A 13,841-nucleotide genomic window follows, 5' to 3' on the forward strand; every position below is an offset into this window, starting at 1 on the left:
AGATGTTTTGGAGTCTACATGATACTTTGGAAACTGAGCTTTGATGTTCAACAACAAACTTTGGGTCTGAGAAATAAAGGCCAAAGCAAAAGTCTCAAAAACTACTGGTCCCCCACAAGGTTAGATTAACGAGGGACCACTGTATACAACTAAAATAAATGTGTTTACACAGTTTACATCTCCACTCAACATCTTCAGAGCCTTGGTAAACAATACTTAAAGGTATTAAATTATTGTTTTTTGAGTCCAGCCGGTCTCATTTTTGGGCACAATAGCCGCCATATTATATTACCACCAGCAAGCCGGCAGGGAACACAGGCTGGAAAAATTCCATACTGAATGGAGTCCCATTTTTTTTATTTTATTTTATTTTATTTTATTTTATTTTAACTCTGATTGCTCAGGTTGCCATAGTTGCAAGTTCCAGCCGGGACAAAGGTAAACATCTCACATTTTCTGAGTCTTTAATGTAAGTTATAGTAGCAGACACATTCTGAGGCATCAATACTACAAGTTGTAACAAACCATAATTTTACCTTAAATTACACTGATGCCCTTGTAAGCCTATGATTTGTTTGGCCTCCATCAGTATTTTTTTTTCCACTGCCAGCGGTGAAACTAATAAAAGATTTAATACTGCCTCTAACGCTGTCTTCTGTGTCTCATTCTTTAATAATTCCAGATCATACCAGTGTAAAGGGAAAGTGCGTTCAGTTGGCATCATCCTGGTAATACTGATTGTGTTTGTTAGTCCAACAGGAATGTAAGGCAGCCCCAGGGCTACTGAAGACATCTCTAGGTAGGTACAAAAAAGCCAGGTCTATGTGCTTTACTAACATCAGTCCATCAGTGGCTTTCCCAGTCTGCCTCCTCTGTGTGTACTTAGAGCCACATGTTCATTGCATGTACATGTGTGTTTCATTGTGTTAGTCATCCAAGTGCTGTTCCTCCCACGTAGAAGTTGGGATGGCGCTGTACGGGTCCATTATGACCTTGGCGCAGCGGATGATCATGGCCATCAGCAGCAGGCAGAGGAAGGCGATGCAGGCCAGAGTCAGGCCCTGGTCCACATCCACGTAGGCTGGCTCCGCAGTGCCCTCCACCTCCATGGCTGCTGTTGTCTGCTGCCGCTGTCCTCAGACACGCACACATGCCCTGCAAGCATTCTGAAGACAAAGAAAGCAGACAGGAGGGTTTATGAGGAGTTTCTGGGAGTATTTTCTTCTTGAATTACTTGAGAAGTTCATGAATTTTTCATTGAGATGTGTAGAATAAAGGCATTTGAAGAAGATGTCCATGGTGCATTTAATGATTATCAGAAAGAACTCAGAACTATTTTATCAGAACTGTGTATTTGTAATATTTATTCTATTAAAAATCATATAGATAAATCAAATAAATCATACAGTTATTTAATTTAAAAAAAACAGAAACATCTTTTTAAAAATACTTTTCTGTGAAAGAAAAAAAAAAGAGCCAACCTTATTTCTTTGGGCATGTCATCCTAGAGCTCTGACTGCACATGCTCCGTCCCCTGCAGTCTCCAGCCAGGCCTCTGGAACAGATAAGAGACTTCATAATAGATAAAAGGATCTCAACTCATATGTATATAATGGGTGAGGCGATCAAAGACCTTCTGCAAGATCCTAAAATCAAAACCACAACAGGAAGTTAAAGAGGACAGTTTGGAGGCGATGGTTTTTCTTGGAGGCAGGTTAAAGGGTTGTTCATATAGTACTGAGGGTGTGAGTGAAACTGGGCTAATTTAGACTGTAAATGCAGCACAGTAACACACCATCAAGTTTAAAGAACTGGTGCAAGAGGTTTCATCAAGAAGTTCAAAAAGAGTCAAACACAACAAGACTAGAAGTCTAGAGGTCCTTGACTGAACAGCAGTAGGAAATATTCTGACAACAGACAGCCAGCATGTCCATATTCTTTGGTGCCAACTTGGATTAAAGCCTTCAGCAAGATTATGATCATGTGGATGCTGTAATTATGGTAACATGAATGCAGCATGTGTGCTGCTAGAGGCGGGACTCTAACCACAGCTAGAAGTGGTTTCCCTGTTGATCCAGGACAGTAAGTCATGACATGATGACAGAAGCTGGAGCCTGCAGCTCTGCCAGGAGGTTTCGGTACAGTCTTGGGATAAATCTGAGATATAATACCACCTTTAAGTCTCACACAGACATTTCATGTTCAGTTTGTGCTTGCTGATTGGCTCAGGGATGTAGTGAGATGGTAACTGGTGTTTCTTTTTGGCCAGTGAGAGTTATATTGGAGATGGGGTGGTAGTTGTAACCATAGTAACCAAGACCTAAAGCTTGGCTGCAATCTGAGGTCCATACTTCTATATTATAAGAACTTTTGGTACATACTCCGGCTGCCCTAAAAAAAAAAGTACTGTTACATGGTTAAAACATTTAAAACATGCCACAACTCTACTGCTCATATCATTTAAATATCATGAATGAAATTGTGGATACTACATGTAGATCACAATGACATCAGCTACTACAACTTAATGTCCTCACGGGGATTAATAAAGTTAATCTTAATCTTAAAACAGCTGAAACATAATAGAAGACCCAGGTGACCCACATTAGGTGACAACCCTCAGCCCATAGTCCTCCTAGATGAGGCCCTGCCCCCGTCAGTGGGAGGGGCATCAACCACAGCACAGACAGTCAAATGAAAATGAAGTCTGATACAAACGGATAACTTCAAAAGCCAGACAATGACGACAAACTTGGATTGTTTATGATGCATAAACCAGATCAGGCAGTCGAAGCGCTGTACAAACAAAAGAACAATATGACAAGCTAAACTGTATCCACTCCTCCAGAGTCTATCTTAAGACAACATGGATATTTAATAAAAACAATGCCAAACACATTGGGCGTGCACTCTGCCACAGCAGTTCTCAGGGTCTCAGTAGACGCTCTCTTAGAGAAGCTGATCTGACGGCATGAAGCACCATCAATATTCAGAGTGCAAGTGAGTGTGAAAAAGCTGAGGAATTAAAGTCCTGTTGTTTCATGGTGATTTGTCTTTAGCACAGAGCTCCATAAATCCATCCCCTGCTGCACAGAGATAAGCTACATTACCCAGAGTGAGGAAGAACAAGGAGGAAATGGAGCAGAGGTGGTTTTACTGCAGCCTTCACTCTGGATGGGATTAACCTCAGATGCCCTCAGGTGACTGGGATGAGTTTTTGTGGTCATAAACTGGTCTGAACACTGTACCCACCCATTTATATGCAACATTGGATACTATAACAGCAGATCCTTTGAGGAAACTGTTAGAAAAGACAGAGGAACCTGTATATTGCAACATCATGAATACAATTTAATTTCATTCAAAAATCACAATAAAAATGAAAACTGGGATGAGACAGAATTCTGGATACTGATGTGCAACACATTTTGCATCCATCTCATCACATAGTGAACGCATAGTCACATATGTACACACAAGCAACAAGTAGAAAGTAACATGAGGGTATGCTGCCTGTGTACTCCAAGACCACGATACACCAGGATTCTGGTTCATGTAAACACATTAAACCGGTTCCTGAACATCCATATACCTGCATACTATTGTAACATAGTCCCATGAAATATTCACATGATGTAATCCGTCCATCCATCATCTATTACGGGCTAACAGCTAACTTTGGGTACACCCTGGACAGGTCACAGTCTATCACAGGGCAATACACAGACAGCCACTCACACACACAAGCACACCTACAGACCGTTTTAGAGTGACCAATCCACAGCAGAACGTGGGAGGAAGCCAGAGTACAACAGTGGGCCTCTGGGGGTTAAGGTGTAAAAAAAGGTAAGGATGTAGGTTGCCATGAATTATACTAGTGCTCTATCACTGAAGCTGTCCTGCCTTAGATGCAGTAAAACGTGTTCAAACCATAATACTACCACCACCGTGTTTGACAGATGGGAAATGGTTCTTGTGCTGGAATGTAAACACACCACTTCTCAATTTAACCCAAAACTTATTCAATGAAAATGAATACATTTTTTCAGTAGAGATCTGGCTTGTCCACATAATATTTTGCTTTAAATATTAATTTTTAATTATTGGGCCACATTTGACAACACACTACTTTCTTTAAAAGTAATTATTTTAATATTTTACTATGTATTGATATTATGTTGTAGTTTTTCTTATTGTGTTCTAATTTGTTTGCATTTTCTTTTTAGAATATTTTACTAAATGAACTTCCCCTGGCTACAGCTGTTTAGAAGTGAATCCGCCCTGCATTAAAACACAGCTGACCAAAGACACAATGGTACCATTTAAGAGAACAACTGGGACTTTGTCTCACTCATTAAAGATGCACATTTCTGTCACCATTTGACTTCATGGGACTTTGACATACAGGGTCTTCTAGAGGATGCATCAGGGGCTTTAAATCAGCCCACTAGGTTTTCCTCATCAGTCTTACCTCTCATTTCTTTATGTTAAACCATGTCAGATAAATACCTTAAATATATATAATTCTGTGAGATTGTACTTTCTATCACCGTAAGACAAAGGGAACCTATAGAAGTACAGAGGTAGACATGCGAAACAAAAGAAAAACTAAAGACCAACAGAGCTGCTGTTGTGTCTTGGTGATCAATGATAATGGCTCTTCTATGGACTTGTAATTAAACTGATGAATGGGCTTCATAATGCATCGTTTCTTTCTAAACTCACCACACAGGGACACATGGGAGATTTCCACTGACTTAAAGGTCTAAGGAACTTATTTTTCTGATGTTGTCAGTGCACGTAGCCCATAAACACCATCTGTCAGGTGAGCAGCTGATCTCACTCCCAGTCTGCCAGGACGCACTTATGGTGATGACACATAGCTGAATATCACAAACTCTTTTCTTTTCTGTTTTAGTTCATCCAGTTGTAATTGTTACATCTCACACATATAGAGAATTAAAGATGACATTTAAGATTTCAAGGTTTCAAGTTAAGGTTTCAACAATTTCATATTGATTGATGTTCCAGTTTGGAGACTATAAGCATCACTATAAGCATCACTTAATACACATTAGAAAAACTAAAAACAAATATTGGGTTTTATTCATAATGCTAAAGGAGCAGAGATGCAATAGCATCATATAATCTAAGAGAAAATCATTTGAAATGCATGCTTTAAAAAAATAAAAACCTGTAAAACTACATCATTCATCTTAGAAATCTTGGTCTGTTATGTGCTGGAAAATATGATCCACCCAACCAGTTCGTTACACTATTTCTGTGTCTAATCTTCTAGAGACTTGAGCAGAGCTTTTAACAACCAGGCCAAAATGTCTCTGTCTGACCAGCCATGCTAATGTGAAATTGGAATTCTGATTTATGTTTACCTTGCTACAACTCTCCAACACCCCATGTGATCCACCATACCTCTGCCAGATGTGACACATTACTTGTAAACTTGCTAACGGAATGTCTGTTCATATTGATCATTTGTTTGTCATCTGATCATGAGACTGATAAAGCTGCAAAAGCAAGACAACCAAGGTATCCAACAACAGGTGAGCTTTTAAAAAAAATATAAATAAATAAAGCCAAGAAATTAAAAAAAGACCAAAAACAGAGAGAGACAAAAGTAGGTGAACAAAGTACAAACAAAAGAAATCAAACAAAAATGAAACCTGGAAAAACAGAAACAACACAGTATGAACTGACAAAGGGTATAAGACACAGGTGAGAACAATAAGGGCAAGGCAGGAAACACAGGAGGAAGCAACACACACAGACACACAAGGAAACCAGCTTTTTACAATAAGACAGGATACACAAAGAAAACAAGTCTCAGAGGGAAAAAACGAAACCACTGAGACTAAACTGCAAACAGAAAACCATAAATACAACACGACTAAGCATCATGACGGTGTTTTCACAAAGAGTCAAACACCAAACTCATGTTATGTTTTCCAGTGTTCATCAGAAACCCAGTCAGTAACAATGCTTTTTTTATGTGCAGGGGGACATGCTGTGAACTGCTACATTTAGATTTTCTGTGTGTTATGTCTGTTAACTGCAAGTGTGTAAATGCACTTCAATAAGTCTGAAGTTAGGGCTCCACCCACTTTGACTTGATTTTTGAAGCTTTATGCAACATGCCAGCACATTCCCTCCATGCTGTTTTTTTATGCAGCGTGAGTCTTTGATTGTCAGCTTATACATTTGCTGATGCATGGCTCTGAGCTGAGGTGACTGAAAGCTGGGAATGCTGCAGGCTGAGATAAATGCTGTTGGTCAGTGTTATCACTTAAGTTATAATGTATGGTGTCACCATTGACAGTAAAAACTATGGACAGAGCCTCCATGACGTCACCCGTTTGTTTCTGAAGAGCGGTTTTGAGTCTCAGTGGGAGGTTCCGGGACGTGATGACCGCCGCCATGTTGGCAGCGTCACGTCAACTAAAACTCCGAATATGGACAAAGGGGGGGGGGGGGGGGGGCACGAGCGGGGTTTAGGGGGGCGGGCGATCGTGGAAGCAGGAAACTCACGCTGTGATACGTCAACTGTCTGTCACTCAAGCGGCAACGCCCATAATTAGGCGTAATTTTAAGTCCGAATACAATTGAAACGAGTGAGTTGTAAAAAAATTCACCCCCCGTACAATTGACACTAGAAGAGAACCTATCATCTGAGACCACAGCGATTTTTTGTACCAGGCTGTAAACATGTTCTTTTCTGCTGTGAAGTCGGCCATTTTAACATGGGAGTCTATGGGAAATTACTCGCTTTTGGAGCCAACCCCCAGCTGTTGCAGCGTGAATTACAAGTTTTGACACTTCCGCATGGGCTTCCACTTTGAGCCCCGAAGGTTGCCGCTTGGGTGTCACCCAAAGTTGTAATATATGGTGACCCCCCCCCCCCCTTCCCATAATTGCCTTGAGTGATTAACAAGCAGCAATCACGGTGGACACTTTACCTCTCTCTCTCTCACACACACACACAGAGTGATAAAGCCCTTTCTCAGGAAGTAGTGGACTGTGTCAGTCAAGCAGGAGAAAAAAGTTGAAAAAAATGCTGAGTTTTGGAATGTACAGGGGTGGAACTGTACATGAATTTTCCAGACTGACTGACCTTTATGTATAGATGTAGTTTTTTTTCTCTTTTGTTTCTTTGTTTGGAATTACTGATCACATGACCAACAGAAGACTTCAGACTACCAGTATCTGGTAATTTGGCTAATCATGGCTAGTCATAGACAAGGATTGGCATGATACACACATACACAAGACACACAAGGTAACAAAACAAACTGGCACAGAGACAAAGGAAGACAGACCTGATAAGCACTATAGGGAGGGAGAGACAATCAGGCACAGGTGGGACACATGAGGGCAGAGCAGGTAATCACCACAGAGGGAGCCACAGGAGGACGTAAACACACTCACATAGAAACACAGGGGGACACATTCGTCAAAATAAAACGGGGAAATACAAACCCCTAAAACAGCCAGGAACACAAGAGAACAATCAAAACCCACAAAGAAACCTGAAATACACTAAAAGAACCAAGAACAAGGAACATCTCTACTTTTACTGTCAGTGTAAATGATCTCAGTTAGTTTTTCACTATATCTCACATCCATCACACATATCTATCCTAACATTAATGCTAATGTTAGCGTTTTGGTGCTATCTATCTATCTATCTATCTATCTATCTATCTATCTATCTATCTATCTATCTATCTATCTATCTATCTATCTATCTATCTATCTATCTATCTATCTGTAACTAAAAGTAGAAGAAAGAAGAAATTACAGACTAAAACTGATTCTGTCTTCTGTTCTTCTTCTGCTACTTCGCTACATTAGAATTGATCAGACCATGTTAGGGACTTTTTGGTGAAAGGTTGTTATCCCGCCATTGTGATAATATTCACCAAAATAAAAGCAGGGTGATGGCAGGGCAGTCCCAATCAGCTCCTGCTGGCTGCTATATGAGCTTGTTTTAGGTGACATCATAGGGAGATCTGTGATCTGATAGGCTTAAGTGTTTGTGTTTATTTATTTTATAAGTGTACTTTTAGAACATATGTTGTCATTTGGAGACATAAAACCTGAACACAAACACACTACAGTCAGGCTTTTTTTCTCCTGTTGGCGCTGTAGTAATCTGCCCCGTACTACAAAGAGCACTAGATGGGTGAAAATTTGTGGCCAGTGCTCCCATTCATCAAAGCCCATCTGCCAGCCTGGGGAACGGAGAAGAAAGGGGGGAAGGGGATCAGGGAGGAATGGGAGAGGCAGAGGACAGAGAGGCTTAGGACAGTCAGGGTTTCAAAAGTCGAGAGAAATATGTGTCACAACACTGCAGAGAATGTCAGAAGACTGACTGTTGGTACTGGAACCATACAGCACCTGATGGATGTAAAGCAGAATATTATGAGGGGATGGATTTTCAGACTGGACTCTGTCCATATCTGGATGGATACTTGCTCCAACAACAGTAACTCTACAGCTAAATGGATTTTCAATGATTTGTTTTTGTGCAAATAAAAAATGTATTCACGTTCAAAGAGAAATGTTATTTGTTATTTGACAAGTGGAGAGTTTCTCTATTCTCTATCTCCTGTTAAGACACTTAGTCATATTCTGTTACAAGTCTAAGACTTGTTAATATCCTCAAATCTACAAATATATGAACAGGAACATCATTTCCCTAATGATTGCAAATTTAAAAAGTTAATTCCCTCTAATGAAGCTTTACAAACAAGCAGTATTGTCACAGCTGTGTTATTCCACATTTTAAAAAAATGAAAAAACAAAACAACTTCGGCAGTCTTCAGAGCAACTATGAAACCATGCCTGACTTACATGTAGTCACATGATAAAAAAAATAAAGCAAATTTGATGCACATTTGCAGCCTTTCTACATTTGCTGTGCATAGTGCAGGGAATCACTGGTTTGTAGAGGCTGTAAAAATGATCTTTAGCATCATCTAGCATGTGGAGCTTGGTAGATTGTCACTAACCAGGGGCATATAAAAATGTACATACTGATTTAAGTTAACTTTTGTATTATTTAAAGAAATACAACTTAGACTACTCTCTGTGATTGTGCTGTTTATAAAGGGAACCAGCCCTGTTTATTGCTGTAAAACAAATTGGCCCACAGACACTGTGGCCTAAATTGGACTTGGAAATCAGAGGGTTAAAGAAATTCCTGACTTCAGCAAGTGATGAAATCTGAATCTGAAAATTACAAAATAAAATGTCAGCAATAGAAGCATGAAACAAGCTACACCCACAGAACCACTCAACAAATCTCAGTGTTACACCAGCGATGCTGTAAAACATAAATACGAAATAACAGGCTTTTAAGTGACAAATACGCCTGCACGGATGGATCTGAATGTGAAAAGGAACGTGATTAGAGACCACATCTGCCGTGCTGTTCACATTCATTGACCCGTCATTGTGTTCAGCAGAGCCAGATGGGAGGAGGGAACAACCTTAAGCTGAGCTGGTGTCGTTCTCCCTCTGATCCCCCCCACCGGCTCCTGCCCTCACTATTTGCTCTGCACTCCAGGGATGATCACAGGGCTGCCTCGCTCTTTTCTTCTTTAGGCCGAACACAGCTGTGGGAGCCGAGGAAGGAAATTACAAAGACTGTGGCCTGTAGACTCTGGCCAACGAGGCTTAGGTTGAAAGGATGCAGTCCTTCAGTTGGTCAGGACAGATAATAGAACTACAGGGAGGTCTGTAACTACAAATGCCTCGGCGTTTTTCTTCATCAATAAAGTCACAGGAACCAGACCTCTGGTCAGAAATTCCTCTTTATTACACTTCTTCTTATGTTCCAAAAATGATACTTAATAGCAGGTGAAAACAAAACAGCTCGAGGTGTCAGGGGGACTCAAACCCCACCATCTATTTACCCCCACCATCCCCAACAGCATCAGCATGTGGAAGAAAGGTGATCTCAGTGACTCTGAACATGGTTGGCATGGTTGTTGGTCTGAGTGTTTCAGGGATTTTCACACACAACCATCTCTAGTGTTTACAGAGAACGCTCTGAACCAGAGAAAATATGCAGCGAGCAGCAGTTCTCTGCTGATGTCAGAGGTCAGAGGAGAATGGTCAGACTGGTTGGAGCTGATAGAAAGACAACAGGAACTCAAATAAGCACCGCTTCCAACCGAGGTCTGCAGAAGAGCATCTCTGAACGCACAACAGCCTTGAAGCAGATGGACTACAGCAGCAGAAGAACTGAGCTGGTGTCACTGCTGTCAGCTAAGAACAGCAAACTGAGGCTACAACTCACACAGACCCACCAACACTGGACAATAGAAGATTGTAAAAACTCTGCCTGCTCTGATGAGTCTCCATTTCTCCATGTCTCAGATGTCCTCCACAGTCAGCAGATCTCTAATAGGGAGCCTTTGAGATGTGGTGCAACAGGAGATTCACATCACCAGTCCAGCTAAACTTAACTGTCATGCTAAGAATGCTAAATGATAGAATTTAGCATCTACTGCTAAGATGCACTGATGGAGGTGACTGTGTGCTGTCTGCAGGTGGAGAGGATAAGACCATCATTAATTAGTCCAATAGTGGAAATACTCTCGACAGTTTTATGATGAAAAATCTTTGTTTTATTCTGTACATGTAATGCTTAAGATCCATAATGCAGGCTTTAGAACATAGTTTAATCTTCCTTATTGGAAGCATTGTAAATGATCCTGTCCTTGTATAATGACATTTAAACTGTAAATAATGCCATGCTGAAGAACATTCAAAATGCAAACAATAATTTTGAGAAATGTTAATTCTATAAAAACAAAGCCTTTGGTTTCCCAAGTGAACTGTGAGAACGCTGCTGTGTATATTTATTAAGGAATTGTTTTAGTACAGTTTTTGGAATTATACCGTAAACATTTTTATTGTCTTATTTTGAAAATATGCTGTCACATTTCATATTATTTTGTCAGAGTTATTATACAGGGGTGATAACAGTGTTCAGCACAGAATATGTTAGTATGAACAGACCCAGAACTCACTGCACACCTGTTTGGTATGCAGAACAACACCGCTGTCTGAGCAACCAGGGCAGACAGAGACAGGTGTGTGTGTGTGTGTGTGTGTGAGAGAGAGAGAGAGAGAAGGTGTGAAAACCCTGATACTGATAACAGCCAAAGGAGGGAAACAAGTCAGATTAACATTGATAAAGGCCACTATAGAACTTTTAATCTAGATTTTATAGGCAGTATGACTTTGTTAATACAACCTTCCTTCTGTTATACTTCATTTCAAGCCCAGTCTTGACAATTGAAGATTTAACCCCAGACAGAAATCCAGCAGCAGCTCCCTCTGGGCAGGTAAAAAAAACCTGTCAGATCTGTGTCTAAATGACCCACTTTGAACAGAGACCTATGTGGCACAGCAGCAACCTGGAGTGCAGCTGAGCTACTTAGAAAGTGAACAGGCTGACCCAGTCCACCACCTACTGACAAACAAACTGAGCTGACAGGCAGCCCGAAAACATCACTCACATCCATGCTGCCTTCTTTTAAAATGTGCTTTTTTCAATTGCAGATGATACACTCACAGACACATGCTGCACTCATTGTGACATGAAGTGAATGTGACCAGTCACACTGACTAAGGCTTGATCAGTCAGGGTGACTCCTCTAGGTATACACACACACACACACACACACACACACACACACAGCTACGGTGTGCAGCACTCAGTTAAACTTCACACAGCCTCAGCTGTAAAATCAGGATGAAATGTTATTCAATAAAAGAAGTGAATCCAAAAGAAAGGAGCAACATCATCACCAGGGTATAGGGGACCAGTTCAGTGTGCTGGTCAGGGGCACTCCTAAGCAATCTTGAAATAACTTGACTTTTTGTGAAACTTCCATCTGTGTATGGAGGTTTAATTTCTATACAACCCCCTTGTTTTATTTATAATAACTACAGACACAGTGTAAGTGTTGTGATGCTTATTTCTACTGTTCTTGTTAAATCTTGTTTTATTTTGGTATTATTTGTATTTTTATGGTTTGATGTGGTTACTTCTTGTTTTATTTTGAAAGGCCCTGTTCCCTTGTGTTTTACTTCCTCCTGCGTTTCCTGCTGTCTGTGATTACCTGCTCCACCCTAATGTGTTGCACCTCTGTCTAGTCATCTTCCCTTCCTCTTGTATTATATGACTCCTATAGAACTGATCAGGAAAAACACAACTTGTTACTATGGTTAAAATCAGGACACCTGTGAACACCTGCTTGCATTCAGACCTGAAGACTTTGCTGTGTCTGAGTCTGCACTGTTATAATAAGAGTTGTGGAGGGCGGGTCTTAGCAGAGAGCTTTGAGATGAAGTAATCTAAGAAAAAGAGAGTTTTATTAAAGCAAAGTGAAATAAATCTGAAATTCTAAGAAACACAAGAACTAGCAAAAACTCAAAAAACATGGGCTAAGTACATCAAGTAAGAGGTGGAACCAATGAGGGTGGGGCAGCCAATCACAGAGGAGGGAAAAAACAAACTACAGGGAGTAAAACAAACACACAAGGAAAGTTATTGTTATGTTTTTGTGATGAGGACGGACCGTATGTGTAACTGAAAGTCCTATAACCAGGATAAAAAACATCTGAAGAAAAATCTGAAATTAGAATCAAAATGATGAATAGGTGTGGGCTCCACATTCTGAGTTAAACACTGAGCACGCACAGCATGCGACTCACTGAGTTATGAAATACATAAAAACAGCATGTAATTATATGACAGCTAGCAGTGTGGTTGTTCTGGGTCTATTTCAGGCACACTTGTTGTTTGTTAAAAACTTCAGTATTTTCTTAATGCTTACATTGGAGTCAGTCAAAATCCTGTCCTAGGACACATCCACTGACATCTCTGACATCCACTGGAAAAGACTGCCATTTGTCTTATGAGAAACCTGATAATGAAAGCATCATGTAATGATACAGAACCAGGTTGTGTGCCATTTAATATACTTAACATAATTAAAACCTTAATAAGGTAGAATGTTATTAGATAAGAATAGCACTGTTGATGAAATGGCACAGATCAGATGTTTAATTCAGTAAATCACACAATAATATCATTTCATACATTTTGTGGAAATCTAATTTTTTTTGCAGCTTAAATACTACTACTGAACAGGCTGACCAGTGCCAGTGACTCATCTACTTATACCCACACACAGCTACACAAGCTCCGACAGTGGTGTGCAGCAGTCAGTTAAACTTCATGCTGCACAAAGCTTCAGCTGTAAAATCAGGATGAAATATTACTCAGTAAAAGAAGTGAATCCAAAAAACGGGAACAGCCTTCTGGAGGCTTCTTGGCATTGTCTGACTCAAAGGGGGTAAGGTGGAGCACAAAAGCAGAGCCACTCAAAGAGGCCATGCCCTCAATTATGCAAGTCTTCATGTCATTAACATGAGTAAATTGTACAAACATCCACTCCCTGCAAATGTTGCAGAAGTGATGCCACTTCCTCCAGCAGGCCGCTCTTCTGCCGCTGTCATTAATGATGAGCTGGGACAGTCCTCCTCTCTACAGGCAGGGAGTTTACCCCGAGGTGTTTTTCTAAAAACTCATTCACACCTCACCAGGACATCCAGGCGTCCCCACTATATCACTGCCAACGCTCCTTTATACAGTTACCACATCCACTGACTGTCCTGGTGACAAATATACCAAAACAGTAGTGATATTTTTATTCTGTAACCTTGACAACACATACTCTTTTATGACCACATAATTGAGAGCTTCCCAAATTAGGATTTTCCTATAACCAAGCCAAGTTTCTTAA

General features: G+C 40.5%; 1 protein-coding gene across 1 annotated transcript; it reads right to left on the reverse strand.

Annotated features, from left to right (window-relative positions):
* Positions 1 to 926: 926 nt before the first annotated feature.
* On the reverse strand, positions 927 to 1,109 carry ctxnd1 (cortexin domain containing 1). The gene has a single exon (XM_028402696.1). It carries the CDS (start codon positions 1,107 to 1,109, stop codon positions 927 to 929), a length of 183 nt encoding a protein of 60 aa, XP_028258497.1.
* Positions 1,110 to 13,841: the final 12,732 nt, after the last annotated feature.

This window comes from Parambassis ranga, chromosome 3 (genome assembly GCF_900634625.1).
Source record: "Parambassis ranga chromosome 3, fParRan2.1, whole genome shotgun sequence".
Lineage (NCBI taxonomy): Eukaryota > Metazoa > Chordata > Actinopteri > Ambassidae > Parambassis > Parambassis ranga.

Excerpts from the sequence above, each read along its gene's own strand:
- ctxnd1 (XM_028402696.1), bottom strand. The coding sequence starts at position 1,109 with ATGGAGGTGGAGGGCACTGCGGAGCCAGCCTACGTGGATGTGGACCAG.